We start from the raw sequence: 19725 nt of genomic DNA on the forward strand, positions 1-19725 counted from the left end.
TGGTAAGATATGACCCACTTAATATAACACATTTTTTAGCAAGGACTTTTCTTGCCAAAAACCAGTTACTTTGTAATTTTTTCCAAGGAAAACTAATAATTTTCAAATATTTAATTGAGCTTTCCTATAAAGGTTAAGGTCTTCTAAATCACCTGGTGTCATTGGGAAAGTCGTAGGTCTTCCAGATTTTGAGATATGGCCATTTAATATAGCACAGTTTCTAGGGCTCTTAAGGGTTTTTTCTCGCTAGAAAGAAGTCACTTTGTAATTTTTTCCAAGGAAAACTAATAATTTTCAAATATTTAATTGAGCGTTCCTATAAAGGTTAAGGTCTTCTAAATCACCTGGTGTCATTGAGAAAGACGTAAGTCTTCAAGGCTTTGAGATATGGCCATTTAATATAGCACAATTTTTAGGGCTCTTAAGGGTTTTTTCTCGCTAGAAAGAAGTTAATTTGTAATTTTTTCCAAGGAAAACTAATAATTTTCAAATATTTAATTAAGCGTTCCTAGAAAGGTTAAGGTCTTCTAAATCACCTGGTGTCATTGAGAAAGCCGTAAGTCTTCCAGGTTTTGAGATATGGCCATTTAATATAGCACAATTTTTAGGGCTCTTAAGGGTTTTTTCTCGCTAGAAAGACGTCACTTTGTAATTTTTTCCAAGGAAAACTAATAATTTTCAAAAATTTAATTGAGCGTTCCTTTAAAGGTTAAGGTCTTCTAAATCACCTTGTGTCATTGAGAAAGTCGTAAGTCTTCCAGGTTTTGAGATATGGCCAATTAATATAGCACAATTTCTAGGGCTCTTAAGGGTTTTTTCTCGCTAGAAAAACGTCACTTTGTAATTTTTTCCAAGGAAAACTAATAATTTTCAAATATTTAATTGAGCGTTCCTATAAAGGTTAAGGTTCTCTAAATTACCTGGTGTCATTCAGAAAGTCGTGTAAGTCTTCCAGGTTTTGAGATATGGCCATTTAATATAGCACAATTTTTAGGGCTCTTAAGGGTTTTTTCTCGCTAGAAGGAAGTCACTTTGTAATTTTTTCCAAGGAAAACTAATAATTTTCAAATACTTAATTGAGCGTTCCTATAAAGGTTAAGGTCCTCTAAATCACTTGGTGTCATTAAGAAAGCCGTAAGTCTTCCAGGTTTTGAGATATGGCCATTTAATATAGCACAATTTTTAGGGCTCTTAAGGGTTTTTTCTCGCTAGAAAGACGTCACTTTGTAATTTTTTCCAAGGAACACTAATAATTTTCAAATATTTAATTGAGCGTTCCTGTAAAGGTTAAGGTCTTCTAAATCACCTGGTGTCATTGAGAAAGCCGTAAGTCTTCCAGATTTTGAGATATGGCCATTTAATATAGCACAATTTTTAGGGCTCTTAAGGGTTTTTTCTCGCTAGAAAGACGTCACTTTGTAATTTTTTCCAAGGAAAACTAATAATTTTCAAATATTTAATTGAGCGTTCCTTTAAAGGTTAAGGTCTTCTAAATCACCTGGTGTCATTGGGAAAGTCGTAAGTCTTCCAGGTTCTAAGATATGGCCATTTAATATAGCACAATTTTTAGGGCTCTTAAGGGTTTTTTCTCGCTAGAAGGAAGTCACTTTATAATTTTTTCCAAGGAAAACTAATAATTTTCAAATATTTAATTGAGCGTTCCCTTAAAGGTTAAGGTCTTCTAAATCACCTGGTGTCATTAAGAAAGCCGTAGGTCTTTCAAGTTTTGAGATATGGCTATTTAATATAGCACAATTTTTAGGGCTCTTAAGGGTTTTTTCTCGCTAGAAAAACGTCACTTTGTAATTTTTTCCAAGGAAAACTAATAATTTTCAAATATTTAATTGAGCGTTCCTATAAAGGTTAAGGTCCTCTAAATCACCTGGTGTCATTAAGAAAGCCGTAAGTCTTCTAGGTTCTAAGATATGGCCATTTAATATTGCGCAATTTTTAGGGCTCTTAAGGGTTTTTTCTCGCTAGAAAGAAGTCACTTTATAATTTTTTCCAAGGAAAACTAATAATTTTCAAATATTTAATTGAGCGTTCCTTTAAAGGTTAAGGTCCTCTAAATCACTTGGTGTCATTAAGAAAGCCGTAAGTCTTCCAAGTTTTGAGATATGGCCATTTAATATAGCACAATTTTTAGGGCTCTTAAGGGTTTTTTCTCGCTAGAAGGACGTCACTTTGTAATTTTTTCCAAGGAAAACTAATAATTTTCAAATATTTAATTGAGCGTTCCTATAAAGGTTAAGGTCCTCTAAATCATCTGGTGTCATTGAGACAGTCGTAATTCTTCCAGGTTCTGAGATATGGCCATTTAATATAGCACAATTTGAAGGGCTCTTAAGGGTTTTTTCTCGCTAGAAAGACGTCACTTTGTAATTTTTTCCAAGGAAAACTAATAATTTTCAAATATTTAATTGAGCGTTCCTATAAAGGTTAAGGTTCTCTAAATCACCTGGTGTCATTCAGAAAGTCGTAAGTCTTCCAGGTTTTGAGATATGGCCATTTAATATAGCACAATTTTTAGGGCTCTTAAGGGTTTTTTCTCGCTAGAAAGACGTCACTTTGTAATTTTTTCCAAGGAAAACTAATAATTTTCAAATATTTAATTGAGCGTTCCTTTAAAAGTTAAGGTCTTCTAAATCACCTGGTGTCATTGGGAAAGTCGTAAGTCTTTCAGGTTCTAAGATATGGCCATTTAATATAGCACAATTTTTAGGGCTCTTAAGGGTTTTTTCTCGCTAGAAGGAAGTCACTTTGTAATTTTTTCCAAGGAAAACTAATAATTTTCAAATATTTAATTGAGCGTTCCTGTAAAGGTTAAGGTCTTCTAAATCACCTGGTGTCATTGAGAAAGCCGTAAGTCTTCCAGATTTTGAGATATGGCCATTTAATATAGCACAATTTTTAGGGCTCTTAAGGGTTTTTTCTCGCTAGAAAGACGTCACTTTGTAATTTTTTCCAAGGAAAACTAATAATTTTCAAATATTTAATTGAGCCTTCCTTTAAAGGTTAAGGTCCTCTAAATCACCTGGTGTCATTGAGAAAGCCGTAAGTCTGCCAGGTTTTGAGATATGGCCATTTAGTATAACACAATTTTTAGGGCTCTTAAGGGTTTTTTCTCGCTAGAAGGAAGTCACTTTGTAATTTTTTCCAAGGAAAACTAATAATTTTCAAATACTTAATTGAGCGTTCCTATAAAGGTTAAGGTCCTCTAAATCACTTGGTGTCATTAAGAAAGCCGTAAGTCTTCCAGGTTTTGAGATATGGCCATTTAATATAGCGCAATTTTTAGGGCTCTTAAGGGTTTTTTCTCGCTAGAAAGACGTCACTTTGTAATTTTTTCCAAGGAAAACTAATAATTTTCAAATATTTAATTGAGCGTTCCTATAAAGGTTAAGGTCCTCTAAATCACCTGGTGTCATTGAGAAAGTCGTAAGTCTTCTAGGTTCTAAGATATGGCCATTTAATATAGCACAATTTCTAGGGCTCTTAAGGGTTTTTTCTCGCTAGAAAGACGTCACTTTGTAATTTTTTCCAAGGAAAACTAATAATTTTCAAATATTTAGTTGAACGTTTCTTTATAGGTTAAGGCCTTCTAAATCACTTGGTGTCATTGAGAAAGTCGTAAGTCTTCCAGGTTCTAAGATATGGCCATTTAATATAGCACAATATAGAGAAAAAAATTTTTTGTTTTAAAAACTGACCATAATTCAAAAAATTTAAGTAGATACAATTTTAAAAATTGGTATAAATATTCCTTGAAAAATTTAATTGGATACCATATTACTAATAAATTTCAATGAAAACAATGAATATACTAAATGACCTTCAATTAGTTTTTAATTAATTATTTATGCAAAAGTACCAAAAGCCTCTTTACGAACATTTTTTCAATATTTAATAAAGCTTTTTATTACTTCTAATTTTTTCTATTTATTTCTTATATTGTTTATTACTTTAAACCTTTATCACGTTTTTCCTTATGAGATTTATTTATAAAACCCTAAATTTTTAATCTGTAACCGCAAAAAAATTTATGCAACCACGTTTTCGTCTTTCCAGTAAGGTCTTTGGAGAGAGATCTCTGGAGAGAGAAGGATCTTCAGGATTATTAGGAATTTTGGGGCTTATGGGCTGCACTGGAGAAGTAGTACCTCTTAATTTATGAACTGTAGGTACAAGATGATGAAGTAGACTGCAGTTGAGCTTTTTGTTAAGTATACTTGCTCAACTGCCTAGAATAGTAAAATCATTCAATAATAATAATAGCCTAAAATGTAAAGAAAATTCCTTTTTTATTCCAGGCACTCAATAGATGTTGCACTCAGAATGCCTGGAATAGTAAAACCAGTTCAATTGCCTGAAAAATTACAATGAAAGCAATGAATTTTCTGTTGAGACGTCATAAATGCACTGAACTGCCTGCAAGTAGCTTTTAATTAGTGATTTATGCCAGACAAGGACTTATCTAAATCACCTTGAATTATAAAAAAAAGTAATTCTAGGATTGACAAAACCAAAGTCATTTTATCCATTCTATTCTCTAATTTCAGTTGAATACATATTTCTGGATTATCTTAAATCTGTCCAGGATTTGAAGAAAAAAAGATAATTTTCTGTTTATTTTTCTATATTGCTTGAAGATTTTAACTAAACAGAAATGTTCAAAAAATGTAAAGGATTTTGAGAAAAAAAAAATTTTCTCAGCCTTCTTAAAATTCGTTGCTAAATGGCTTTTTATATTTAAAAAAAAATGCCAAAAAGTACATTCTGCCAGGTTCTACCGCTCTTCATTCTCCTAAAAAGAAGGAGACCAAGTCACTATGAATGACTGTATCCTCATCCAATCGTAACAACCTTTTCTCTCTTACTGATATAGCTTCTGGGTGCTGAACGCAATGGCAAAATGCCAAAGACAATAAAACACAATCATTAAAAAATAATTTTTATAACCCAACTTTATTGCCTAGACGACAAACATCGATTCATTACGACCAGTGATTAATGGCTAAAAAGTCATTTCTATGGCATTTCATTGCTCAATTATAACTTCTTGAATGCTGTTTATATTATTTGTAATTTATTTTATATACTGCAGACGAGAAACAGTGTTTCATAGCCACGGCTTTCTTTTCTAATAATACTCTTTTTTTAAAAAACGATGATTCGAAGGAGAGATCCTATATGTAGTTGCATCCCAATTGAATATTTCAATATTACTCATATTTACCTCATCTCACTAAAATTGAATGGTGCCTTGCTTATTCTACGGAATATTATCAAATATGTATCAAAAAACAGCATTCATCCTCCATCATCAGTAGTTGTACAATCTTTGGTGGGTCTTGACTGATCGTATGATCATACTCCATCCTACTCTATCTTAGATCTATTTAGGATCTTATTCTATTCTCGTCGCTTTTAGATCTGCAACGATATTGTCTCTCCATTTCATACGAGGCTTTTCCATACATTAAGAATGGTTGTCATTCATTTTTCACTCATTAGGCTACAGAGAAGGAAAATTTAAACTATGTCTTTCTAGAGGCTTTCAAAGGTCTCAAATGAGAGTCTTTTATACAAAAAGGAGGAAATTCATAGTGCACAGATTGACAGATAACTTTTTTCTCGCTAGAAGGAAGTCACTTTGTAATTTTTTCCAAGGAAAACTAATAATTTTCAAATATTTAATTTAGCGTTCCTATAAAGGTTAAGGTCCTCTAAATCACCTGGTGTCATTGAGAAAGTCGTAAGTCTTCCAGGTTGTAAGATATGGCCATTTAATATAGCACAATTTCTAGGGCTCTTAAGGGTTTTTTCTCGCTAGAAGGAAGTCACTTTGTAATTTTTTCCAAGGAAAACTAATAATTTTCAAATATTTAATTGAGCGTTCCTATAAAGGTTAAGGTCCTCTTAATCACCTGGCGTCATTGAGAAAGTCGTAAGTCTTCCAGGTTTTGAGATATGGCCATTTAATATAACACATTTTTTAGGGCTCTTAAGGGTTTTTTCTCGCTAGAAGGAAGTCACTTTGTAATTTTTTCCAAGGAAAACTAATAATTTTCAAATATTTAATCGAGCGTTTTTTTAAAGGTTAAGGTCCTCTAAATCACCTGGTGTCATTGAGAAAGCCGTAAGTCTTCCAGGTTCTAAGATATGGCCATTTAATATAGCACAATTTTTAGGGCTCTTAAGGGTTTTTTCTCGCTAGAAGGAAGTCACTTTGTAATTTTTTCCAAGGAAAACTAATAATTTTCAAGTATTTAATTGAGCGTTCCTATAAAGGTTAAGGTCCTCTAAATCACCTGGTGTCATTGAGAAAGCCGTAAGTCTTCCAGGTTTTGAGATATGGCCATTTAATATAGCACAATTTTTAGGGCTCTTAAGGGTTTTTTCTCGCTAGAAGGAAGTCACTTTGTAATTTTTTCCAAGAAAAACTAATAATTTTCAAATATTTAATTGAGCCTTCCTTTAAAGGTTAAGGTCTTCTAAATCACCTGGTGTCATTGAGAAAGTCGTAAGTCTTCTAGGTTCTAAGATATGGCCATTTAATATAGCACAATTTTTAGGGCTCTTAAGGGTTTTTTTCTTGCTAGAAAGACGTCACTTTGTAATTTTTTCCAAGGAAAACTAATAATTTTCAAATATTTAATTGAGCGTTCCTATAAAGGTTAAGGTTTTCTAAATCACCTGGTGTCATTCAGAAAGTCGTAAGTCTTCTAGGTTCTAAGATATGGCCATTTAATATAGCACAATTTTTAGGGCTCTTAAGGATTTTTTCTCGCTAGAAGGAAGTCACTTTGTAATTTTTTCCAAGGAAAACTAATAATTTTCAAATATTTAATTGAGCGCTTCTATAAAGGTTAAGGTCTTCTAAATCACCTGGTGTCATTGAGAAAGTCGTAAGTCTTCCAGGTTCTGAGATATGGCCATTTAATATAGCACAATTTTTAGGGCTCTTAAGGGTTTTTTCTCGCTAGAAGGAAGTCAGTTTGTAATTTTTTCCAAGGAAAACTATAAAGGTTAAGGTCCTCTAAATCACCTGGTGTCATTGAGAAAGCCGTAAGTCTTTTAGGTTCTAAGATATGGCCATTTAATATAGCACAATTTTTAGGGCTCTTAAGGGTTTTTTCTCGCTAGAAAGACGTCACTTTGTAATTTTTTCCATGGAAAACTAATAATTTTCAAATATTTAATTGAGCGTTCCTATAAAGTTTAAGGCCTTCTAAATCACCTGGTGTCATTGAGAAAGTCAAAGGTGTGAAATGAGAGAAACATGAGAGTCTTTTATACAAAAAGGAGGAAATTCATAGTGCACAAATTGACAGATACCGAGGCATAAATAATCGCAACATTTCCATTTTAAATTAACGTCAGGCGATAGATAGATGATGATATCCAAATCCAATACGTGGATATCGACGTATATTAGGGCCGTTGTAATGTAATGTCTTTATAAAAGGCGAGGCGGAATCTCGACGGCGCATTTCGTTTTAAAATTTTTCAAATTTCATGTAAAGTGCCGGAGCGTATATACGACATGTTGCATTTTACATAAATATGAATATTACCCTCGGTAGAATAATTCCGCGCGTGCATGTCAGCCAAATTATAAGGGGGGGAATTTCGCGATTTTTATCGTGACGACCGTATATAGATGAGGGTTGTTATTTTTTTTTATTAATTTATGCCATCCAGTAAATTTCCTTTTCATTTTTTTTAATGAAAAATCTACAGTTCTTGAACCATTTGGATGTTTGGAAGATTTATTTCCAGTTCATATTCTACACCCCACATGTCCCATTTAACTTGATAATTGTATTAAATGTAAACGTTCTTTATATAATATATATAAAATTTTGTTTTCTCAACATCCTGGACAAATTTTAGAAAAATCTAGAGATACATAGGTAGCCAATTAAGTTTCTTAAGGAATCTGTAAAATTCATTCAAAATTCCAGGCACACTGAGTGCCTAAATCTATTGAGTGCTTTAACTGCCTGGAATAAAAAACTGATGTTCTTTTTATTTTAGGTAATTATTGAATGGTTTTGCTATTTCAGGCAGTTGAGATGAGTTCCTAACAAAAAGATCAACTGCCCGGCATAAATATTAATTAGCTAAGAGTCACTTTTAGGCAGCTCAGTACGTTTGTGACTTCACCTCAACTGTCTAAACCTGAAATTCATTATTTTCATTGAAATTGATCAGTAATGTGATATCCATTAAGTTTTTTAAGGAATTGAGGACCTTTAAAAATTATATCTGCTCAAATTTTTGACTTACGGTCAATTTTCGAAAAAAATGAATGGATGAACAAAAATCAGTTTGACAAAAAATCATCTTCAAATGTTACTTTTCATTTATAATTGAAATCTTCAAGGAATATTAAAAATTAAAAGAACTTTTTGTTTTTCTCCAAATCCTGGACAGATTTAAAATAATCCAGAAATAGGTATTCAATTAAATTTTTCCATGAATATATGTACCAGTTTTCAAAATTGTATCTAATCAAATTTTTGACTTTTTCAAATTCAGTAAATTACCGAGATCGAGAATAGAATGGATAAAATGGCTTGTTTGTTACAGCAAATGGATAGCTCATTTGTTTTGGAGGTAAATTGGTTATGTTAGTCCTAGAATTCCTTTTTTTATCTAATTCCAGGTATTCATTTCCTTTATTAAAATTGTTTAGGCAATTGAACTATTGATTTTACTATTCCAGGCAGTTGAGGTAAGTCCCTGATAAAAGGCTCAACTGCCTGGCATAAATAATTATATAAAAGTTAATTGCAGACAGTTCAATAAATTTGTAACATCGCCTCAACTGACCGAACCCAAAATGATCTTTGAACATTGAGTTTCAACCGCATCTCACGTCTCTAATACGCCTTGAATCATCTTGAAATGTTACTTTTCTTATAGAATTGAATTGATTAAAGACGTAAATCATCAATTTATTACGATCGTCAATGATTCATGGATCTCAGAAGGGTTTTCATGCCAAAAAGGGGGTCAAAAGTCCATTATTTGCCATTCTACCGCATCTCACCTCTCTAATAAGCCTTGAATCATCTTGAAATGTTACTTTTTGTATATAATTGAATTGATTAAAGATGTAAATCATCAATTTATTACGATCGTCATTGATTCATGGGTCTCAGAAGGGTTTTTATGCCAAAAAGGAGGTCAAAAGTCCATTATTTGGCATTCTACCGCATCTCACCTCTCCAATATGCCTTGAGTCATTATGAAATGTTTGTTTTTATTAATAATTGAATTGAATAAAGACGTGAATAATCAATTTATTACGATTGTCAATGATTCATGGGTCTCAGGAAGGTTTTCATGCCAAAAAGGGGGTCAAAAGTCCATTATTCGGCATTCAACCGCATCTCACCTCCCTAATATGCCTTGAATCATCTTGAAATGTTACTTTTCCTATGTAATTGAATTGATTAAAGACGTGAATCATTAATTCATTACGATCGTCAATAATTCATGGATCTCAGAAGGGTTTTCATGCCAAAAAGGGGGTCAAAAGTCCATTTTTTGGCATTCTACCGCATCTCACCCCTCTAATATGCCTTGAATCATCTTGAAATGCTACTTTTCCTATGTAATTGAATTGATTAAAGACGTGAATCATTAATTCATTAAGATCGTCAATGATTCATGGGTCTCAGAAGGGTTTTCATGCCAAAAAGGGAGTCAAAAGTCCATTATTTGGCATTCTACCGCATCTCACCTCCCTAATATGCCTTGAATCATCTTGAAATGTTACTTTTCATTAATAATTGAATTGATTAAAGACGTGTATCATCAATTTATTGCGATCGTCAATGATTCCTGGGTCTCAGAAGGGTTTTCATGCCAAAAAGGGGGTCAAAAGTCCATTATTTGGCATTCTACCGCATCTCACCTTTCTAATAAGCCTTGAATTATCTTTAAATGTTACTTTTCATTAATAATTGAATTGATTGAAGACGTGAATCATCAATTCATTACGATCGTCAATGATTCATGGGTCTCAGAAGGGTTTTCATGCCAAAAAGAGGGTCAAAAGTCCATTATTTGGCATTCTACCGCATCTCACCTCTCTAATATGCCTTGAATCATCTTGAAATGTTACTTTTCGTATGTAATTGAACTGATTGAAGACGTGAATCATCAATTCATTACGATCGTCATTGATTTATGGGTCTCAGAAGGGTTTTCATGCCAAAAAGGGGGTCAAAAGTCCATTATTTGGCATTCTACTGCATCTCACCTCTCTAATATGCCTTGAATCATCTTGAAATATTACTTTTCTTATGTAATTGAATTGATTAAAGACGTGAATGATCAATTCATTACGATCGTCAATGATTCATGGGTCTCAGAAGGGTTTTCATGCCAAAAAGAGGGTCAAAAGTCCATTATTTGGCATTCTACCGCATCTCACCTCTCTAATATGCCTTGAATCATCTTGAAATGTTACTTTTCGTATGTAATTGAACTGATTGAAGACGTGAATCATCAATTCATTACGATCGTCATTGATTTATGGGTCTCAGAAGGGTTTTCATGCCAAAAAGGGGGTCAAAAGTCCATTATTTGGCATTCTACTGCATCTCACCTCTCTAATATGCCTTGAATCATCTTGAAATATTACTTTTCACATATAATTGAATCGATTAAAGACGTGAATCATCAATTTATTACGATCGTCAATGATTCATGGGTCTCAGAAGGGTTTTCATGCCAAAAAGGGGGTCAAAAGTCCATTATTTGGCATTCTACCGCATCTCACCTCTCTAATATGCCTTGAATCATCTTATAATAATAATAATAATAATAATAATATTTCCTTTATTGCCAACAAAATCAAAATAAATTTGACAAAGCAACGTCAAGCAGAAATGGTGAATTCCCTAAAATAGATTCACGATGAATATTGCATATAATAAGAAACATGATACAATCAAATACATATAGAATAAAATGAGATAGACTAACAAACAGTAAAAGTTAAAACAGCAACTACAAAGTTAAAATTACAATATCAATAAATGAAGTTCAAAATATATAGAATATGTACATATGTGTAACAGGTTCACAGGTCTGGCACATCAAAATCTAAATTTAAAATCATAAAAGCACTTATCTAAAAGAAACTGACTAGTGGCTTTCCTAAATTTAACACTATTATTAATGGATTTTATTTCTGGTGGTAATAACCCATATGCTTTAACTGCCATATAATAAGGACCCCTTTCAAAAAACGCTGAACCATGGGCTGGTGCCCGAAGATCTTCCCTCCCCCTTGTGATTACTGCAATATCAGTGCCATAATGGTCACTGTTTACTGAAAAAAGGTGTGGGTGCCTTTTGACAAACATCACTAAGGACATAAAGTAGATTGAAGGCACAGTCATTATGTTCAGTGATTCAAAATGTGGTTTGCATGATGTTCCAGGGCGCAACCCCAGCATAGCTCTGATGATCCTTTTCTGAACTACAAAAATTTGAGAAGCCACAGAGGATGATCCCCAAAACATCACACTATAGGCAATCAATGACTGCACCCCTGCAAAATAAAACTGTCTTATGGAATTTACTGTTAATGAATATTTTAGTCTTCGCACTAATGCACAAAAGATATTTAGTTTAGATTGGAGCACCCTCACATGTTCCTCCCAGCCAAGAGCGGTGTCCAAGGTGACCCCTAAAAATTTAACTGTGTTTTCCACAGGCACTGATTTGCCTCGCATTTTCAAATAAACAGACTCTGTTAATTTGGGATTTTTCTGAAATAGCATTAGACCAGTCTTTTCGCAGTTCAGAATTAACCCTTGAAATGTTGAAATGTTGCTTTTCATATGTAATTGAACTGATTAAAGACGTGAATCATCAATTTATTACGATCGTCATTGATTCATTGGTCTCTGAAGGGTTTTCATGCCAAAAAGGGGGTCAAAAGTCCATTATTTGACATTCTACCGCATCTCACCTCCCTAATATGCCTTGAATCATCTTGAAATGTTACTTTTCGTTAATAATTGAATTGATTAAAGACGTGAATCATCAATTCATTACGATCGTCAATGATTTCTGGGTCTCAGGAAGGTTTTCATGCGAAAAAGGGGGTCAAAAGTCCATTATTTGGCATTCTACCGCATCTCACCTCTCTAATATCCCTTGAATCATCTTGAAGTGTTACTTTTCATATATAATTGAATTGATTAAAGAAGTGAACCATCAATTCACTGCGATCGTCAATGATTCCTGGGTCTCAGATGATACAAAAACAATTTTTCAAAAATTATCAATCAATCAATCAATCAATGAATGCTTTATTGTCAAGAAATTGTTACAATTTGTAGACAAAGCTGTAAAACAAAAAAGACACAAAAATGCAAACAAAACACAATTAAAAAAAAGAAAAACAAAACAAAATTTAAAAAAAAATATAAATAAATAAATAGAATAGAATAGATTATCTACAATATATACAGATTAATACAATTTAAAAATTGTAAGTAGTCAAAAATATTGTTATAAAATATACAATTTAATTAATACAATGTCAAAAAAATAGATCATTAAAAAATCTCTCTACGTTAAAAAAAAATGTAAAAAATGTTTAAAAAAGTAAAAAATTATAAAAAATCCTAAAATAGCTACAAAAAGCAGTATACCTAAACATGTACAGATAGTAAAAATACATAATCAGCTAGTGCGAAATTTCAAATCAATGATTACAAAAAAAAATCATTAACTGTGTAAAAAGCTCTCTCCAGTAAGAATGCTTTTAATGCTTTACGAAATGCAAAAAAAGATGTGATGGATTTAATTTCCAATGGCAGATGATTGTGCATTTTTTTTTGCATTATATAATATGGAACTTTTGACCAACTCTGAATGTGGGGTAGGCAGGTATAGATCATGTTCCGTGTATCTAAGTAGATAACTATGGGAAGGCCTATCAGATGCTGAACCGTGTTTGCGTATTAGACAAAGGGACTCAAATATGAATAAGGATGGAAAAGTTATTATTTGAAATTTTTTGAAGAAATGCTGGCAATGACTTCTGTATTTAAGTCTCAGTGTATAACGTAAAATAACAGTTAGCCCTAAAAACTTTACAGAATCAACTTCGTCAATTGTTGCATTACCAAGTACAAAAGATTGCAAGGTATTTTTATAGGACAACATTTTAGTTTTGCAAATGTTGAGACAAAGGAGATTAGAGTCGCACCATGATTTGATAGTAGTTAAATCACTTGATACGGTTCGATGAAGTGTAGAAATATCCGGATTACTCCAGGTAAAACTAGTATCATCAGCAAATAGACAGACTTTACCGTTAATATTTAGATTAGCAATGTCATTGATGAAGATAAGAAACAAAATAGGGCCAAGTACGGAACCTTGAGGCAATCCACTTTATATTGGCTTGCAAGAAGACATAGTCGAATCAATTCTCACAGCTTGACTTCTGTTACTGAGATACGACTTAAACCATTCAAAAGGCGCTCCTCTGAACCCGTAATATTGCAACTTTTTTAATAAGATGTCATGATTAACACAATCAAAGGCTTTAGAAAAATCACAGAAAATTGTTGCTGTAGGGTGTTGGTTGTTTAAGCTAGAGTATACATTATTAAAAAGAGAAAACATAGCATCATTTGTGCATTTGTTATTTAAAAATCCAAATTGATGGGAAGTAAGTATTTTATATTTTAGCAAAAATGATTGAAGTCTTTTTTTAACCAATCTTTCAATAATTTTTGAGAATGTGGGAAGAAGAGCAATAGGGCGATAGTTGGAAGACTGATCTTTGTCTCCTCCTTTATGTAGTGGAATTATTATCGCCAACTTAAGGCAGTTAGGAAAAACACCTTTTTGAAAAGACTGATTAATTAGAGTAATAAGATGACATAATGTACATTCGGGCAGATTTGAAAACATTTTGAGAGTAAGTCCATCAATTCCAGAAGAGCCTTTGTTTTTGATTTCCCTAATTGAACTGCAAAGCTCTGGTAACACTACGGGCGTAAAGAAGAAGCTGTGGAAATTCTCATTTGCAATGGGAAGATATGAAAGTGGATCATGGGAAGGAGTTATGGTACTCATTAAATTATTTGCCACATTTACAAAATAATCATTAAGGTTTTTAGATGAAGTGGAGATAGTATTCGACAAAGAAGGCTTATTTCTCAAAGCATTAACAATCGACCATGTTTCCTTAGCCACATTTTTAGATTTAGCCAGTCTCCTATTATAGTAAATATCCTTGGCGGCTTTTAAAGTTTTCTGATAAATCTTTTTGTAAAGTCTTACGTACTCATGAAAAAAAGCGCTGTCTGAAAATTTCTTAAGATGAGATAATAAGCGCATGTTCTTAGCAGATGTACGCAAGCCTTGGGTAGACCAGGGGTTATGTTGCTTCTTTTTAATTTGCAATTTTTTTCAAAATTTAATTGTATCTATTGACATTTTTTCTTAATAAAAAAATAAATATATATTTTATTAATTAATGTGTGTTTTTTTTTGTAGTTCCTCCTCACCAACTGTTACTCTACGACAAGATGGGCCGCGGAGTGAACGACGTAATCGGACCCTTAGAGGAGGGATCGGATTTGGTGTTGACGTGCGAAGTGAGAGGTGGTAAGTTCGATTTCTTTAAAAATATTATAACGAGAGAGAGAGATAGAGTGTAATTTCGTTAATAACAAGCTGAGATTTAACCCGATTTATCTCGGTGAAACTTTGGATAATCCCAAGACGACGCGACGCCCGAGACTCTCTCGAAATTATTACGAGGAAAACTTCACCTGATGGAAATTATATTTTAGAGTCGAGGTCTTAATTTTTAATCTTTCCGGTGTTGTTGCCGTTTTAGTTCGGGTAATGGAACTCGTAATTTGTTTGACAAACGTATTTAAATAGGGTCGTTCGAAAAGTGGAGTTTAGTCATAAAATGTTTAAAATCACTGTTTTATTGTTTATTAGTTAATTTATAGGAAATGTAAGACAGTTTTTTGACACCCTATTGAAATCGCTGCTGAGATTATTAGTTTTACGGGTTTATGATATAAAAAATATTTTTTTGTAATTCTTTAAAACCTTAAAATCACTTCTGAGATTTTTTTATTTTATTAATTTGGCTCTATTAGAGCCAAATTTTTCAGTTCTATGAATTTATTACAGTGATGTGAAAATATTTATGTCATATTGTTAAGGTTTTTATCTGGTATAGTGTAGCTAAGGCTTTTCTTCTCTTGTAAAATGTTTTATATTTTTGTGTTTAGAAGCGAAATAAATAATTTAATTGAAAGGGGGTTTGCATTTCTCATATTTAATTCTCCTTATTTTTCTTATGCAATTAATCTCGCTATGGAACGTTAATTTCATTACGATCCTTCATTGCTAACGAGTCTTAAGACGTAACTTTCCAAAAACTGTTTCTGCTCATATCTCCGCAGTTATTTCCCCTCTATTCTGTCTGTCTCGTTCGTCTACGATAATCCAAAGAAAACTTTAAAACAGTTTTCCCTCACTCCTTGCATAAACTATTCCTTAGAGCGGCATATACACTGCTATCATCATTAATAACTTTCGCTAAATATCCGCCATTTCTGACGTCCTGAAAACGAAATTACTGCGCTGGATGTTACCTACCTGCGAGCGAAACTGACGGTATGGGATTGGGTTGGGTGAGATCTTCTCGTTCCTGTTTTTTTTTCTTTCTGAGGCTAATTTTTGATTTAATAAACCGCGATTCGCGAATACAGTGTGCCGAGTTTTGTTGCCTAATGCGAAGTGCGATTCCCTCGATGTTTTATTTATGCAAATTTTACCGTCATCGGGGAAAAGTTTTCGCCCGGGATTCCGGAGGATTTCGGTGACGTTTTTAGGTGCAAAAGTTAATTTACGTCGGTGTGTTTCCGGATATATTCGAGACCAGTCAGAGTTAGGAATAGTAGTGACAAATTGCACGTTTGTATGTTAAACAAAAAAAAACACAGAATAAGGACCTCAATTTAAAAATGTGCTTTAAAGCTCTTCTTATTGAAAAAATAACATAATTAATGAATTATGGTAAAAGTCCACTTTTTGATTTTCTGTCGCATCTCGCTCTTTACTGATGTCTTGAATCATTTTAATGAGTTACTTTTCTCACTTTATTAATCTGTTTACAAACGATAAGCATTTAAACAAGTTCCTCAATTAATTCCATTAGACACCTATTTCAGGGTTTTTTAAAATATATATAGTTTTTTGAGAAAAAAAATTATTTTTGGAAAAATTGATTTTTTTTTTATAAAAATGTCTAAACATGCCCATAACTCAAAAACTAGGCAAGACTGAAATTTGGAAAATTCGTATACAAGTTCCTCAATTAATTCCATTAGACACCTATTTCAGGGTTTTTTAAAATATACACAGTTTATTGAGAAAAAAAATTATTTTTGGAAAAATTGATTTTTTTTTTATAAAAATATCTAAACATGCCCATAACTCAAAAACTAGGCAAGACTGAAATTTAAAAATTCGTATACGAGATCCTCAATTAATTCCATTAGACACCTATTTCAGGGTTTTTTAAAATATATACAGTTTATTGAGAAAAAAAATTATTTTTGAAAAAATTGTTTTTTTTTTTATAAAAATGTCTAAACATGCCCATAACTTAAAAACTAGGCAAGACTGAAATTTGAAAATTCGTATACGAGTTCCTCAATTAATTCCAATAGACACCTATTTCAGGGTTTTTTAAAATATATACAGTTTTTTGAGAAAAAAAATTATTTTTGGAAAAATTGATTTTTTTTTTATAAAAATGTCTAAACATGTCCATAACTCAAAAACTAGGCAACACTGAAATTTGAAAATTCGTATACGAGTTCCTCAATTAATTCCATTAGACACCTATTTCAGGGTTTTTGTAAAATATATACAGTTTTTTGAGAAAAAAAATTATTTTTGAAAAAATTAATTTATTTTTATAAAAATGTCTAAACATGCCCATAACTCAAAAACTAGGCAAGACTGAAATTTGAAAATTCGTATACGAGATCCTCAATTAATTCCAATAGACACCTATTTCAGGGTTTTTTAAAATATATACAGTTTTTTGAGAAAAAAAATTATTTTTGGAAAAATTGATTTTTTTTTTATAAAAATGTCTAAACATGTCCATAACTCAAAAACTAGGCAACACTGAAATTTGAAAATTCGTATACGAGTTCCTCAATTAATTCCATTAGACACCTATTTCAGGGTTTTTGTAAAATATATACAGTTTTTTGAGAAAAAAAATTATTTTTGAAAAAATTAATTTATTTTTATAAAAATGTCTAAACATGCCCATAACTCAAAAACTAGGCAAGACTGAAATTTGAAAATTCGTATACGAGATCCTCAATTAATTCCACACCTATTGACACCTATTTCAGGGTTTTTTAAAATATACACAGTTTATTGAGAAAAAAAATTATTTTTGGAAGCAAAGGCAAGCAAAGGCAACCAAAAAATTTAAAATTTTGCGGGGAACCCTTCAAAACAAGTTGAAGGGCAGCCACGAACGGCACCCAGGTCACCCAACCGTGTTTACCCCCATGAAGGAGAACTTGTTGACAAAGACATTGAGTAGAGTGAGTGATTGGGGTTTTCCCTTTACAAAAGCGGATATTCGGCAAGTTTTGCATAAATATTTAGAAAAAAAAGGTCGTGTTGTTAAAGAATTCAAGGACAATGTTCCAGGTAGTGATTTTCTGGAACACTTTATCACCAGAAACAACCTTAGTGTTCGTTTAGCCGCGAATATCAAACGAACACGTGCAGCGGTAGGACCAAATGCTATAAATGAGTTTTTTGAGAATATTAAAGTGGTTTTAATGGATGTAGATCCTCGACTAGTCTTCAACTATGATGAGACCAACGTTCAGGATGATCCTGGAGTTAAGAAGGTGGTGGTCCCCAGGGGAACAAAACGCGTTGAACGGGTCCAGCAACATTCGAAAGCATCAGTTAGCATTATGGTATGCGGCAATGCCGCAGGTGAGCTTTTGTCGCCAATGGTTGTTTACAAAGCACGCCAATACAAGTTTACAATTACAAGGTCGATATTCTGCTGCCTAAAATTAAAGATATGAACAGTCCTGGGAAAAAAGTTGTGTTCGGAGATAACTTAGCCTCTCATTTCTCTCCTTTAGTAATCCAGGCATGCGAGCAGAACAACATTTATATGACACCTTTACCCCCAAATAGCACGCATTTAATGCAACCATTAGATGTTGCAGTCTTCGCACCCATGAAAAAAAAATGGCGCGAAATCTTGGACAAATGGAGAAATGAAATTAAGTCCAGCGCCTCCATTCCTAAAGAATATTTCCCCACCTTGTTAACAAGACTATGGAATTCTGTGAATGAAAATGTGAGGAACAACCTTAAATCAGGCTTTAGAGCTACAGGGCTTTGTCCATATGACCCTTCAAAAGTTTTGAAAAGGATTCCAGGGGCTCTTCCAGAAAATGTTGAAGAGGTGCAAGAAACAATGAGTCAAAGCCTAATTGATGCCCTTCCGGACTTACGCGGTTCTAATAAGGAAAAAACTGTTAGAAAACGTGAGAAGAAAGTAGAACCTAGAAAACAACTTCGAACCGAGGAACCAATAAATAATGAGAACTTTGATGCAGAACCAGTGGCTGGTCCCTCAGGAACTCAAAAGATGATTATAGAAACCAGTGATGAAGATAGCGACGATCTTGCACTGATAACATTTCAAACAGCTTCTAGCAAAGCATTGCCTCCAAGGGAGCCAAGAAAAAGAAAAGTGAAAACTAAAAACGATGGTAATTGTGCAATTTGCTTTAAAAAATGGAAAAACTACCAAGGTCCTGATTGGATTCGGTGCTGTCAGTGTTGTAAATGGATTTGCGGAATTTGCAACGAAGAAAATGTAGATCAATTTTACGTCTGCATAGACTGCACAAATGTTGATTTTAATTCCGACGACAGTGTGAAGGATAAGGACTTCTGTATTTAAAAACATCAGTTATAATTTCTTTGTTTTTTTTTCGGTTTTTACATAAAACTAATATGTTAATTTTCTGTTATTGGGTTTTTGTAATAAATGATAAGTTACTTTTCTATTAATGGGTTTTAATAAAGTTTACCTATGTGACTAAAAATAATTTTCAAAAAAAAATGCACTAGGCTTTTTTTTTTGGTGCCAAAGTAGGCTTAGCAATAAGTCTATAATGGCAACAAACGTATTTTTATACCCTGCCAAAGTAACCCCAATAATAAAGCCTACTTTGGAACCCCATCAAAAAAAAATATATATACCCCCTCGATAAAACAAAGCCATAATTGGGTGATTTACTCTATTTTGTACACAAGGCACAGTGAAAATATAAAATATTTTAATTTTTAATTTGTTTGTGAGCAGTCCAATAATAGGTCCAAACCTGCCAAAGTAACCCCATTTTACGGTATATTTTAAAAAGCCCTGAAATAGGTGTCTAATGGAATTAATTGAGGAACTCGTATACGAATTTTCAAATTTCAGTCTTGCCTAGTTTTTGAGTTATGGGCATGTTTAGATATTTTTATAAAAAAAAAATCAATTTTTCCAAAAATATTTTTTTTTTCAATAAACTGTTTATATTTTAAAAAACCCTGAAATAGGTGTCTATTGGAATTAATTGAGGAACTCGTATGCGAATT

At 32.7% G+C, this 19725-nt stretch overlaps 1 protein-coding gene and 1 long non-coding RNA gene across 11 annotated transcripts in view; both read left to right on the forward strand.

The window, feature by feature from the left end:
- Positions 1-19725, forward strand: part of LOC126733736 (hemicentin-1) — a 613913-nt gene that overhangs the window by 446184 nt on the left and 148004 nt on the right. For all 7 annotated transcript variants that reach the window (XR_007659843.1, XR_007659842.1, XM_050437122.1 and 4 more), the window contains one exon: positions 14548-14658. Coding sequence is in view for 5 of the 7 variants with exons in the window: in XM_050437122.1 (XP_050293079.1) it covers positions 14548-14658 (111 nt within the window). In the remaining 2 variants the exon portion in view is untranslated. The remainder of the gene's footprint in view (positions 1-14547; positions 14659-19725) is intronic.
- Positions 1390-7171, forward strand: LOC126733741 (uncharacterized). 4 transcript variants are annotated; one of them, XR_007659847.1, is made up of 3 exons: positions 1390-1478; positions 3591-3643; positions 7082-7171. It is a non-coding gene; the product is annotated as an uncharacterized LOC126733741 (long non-coding RNA). The 4 variants fall into 4 exon arrangements; XR_007659846.1 differs by lacking the exon at positions 3591-3643 and adding an exon at positions 6869-6921; XR_007659849.1 differs by lacking the exon at positions 1390-1478 and adding an exon at positions 1966-2054.

The sequence above is a fragment of the Anthonomus grandis genome, chromosome 3 (genome assembly GCF_022605725.1).
Source record: "Anthonomus grandis grandis chromosome 3, icAntGran1.3, whole genome shotgun sequence".
NCBI lineage: Eukaryota > Metazoa > Arthropoda > Insecta > Coleoptera > Curculionidae > Anthonomus > Anthonomus grandis.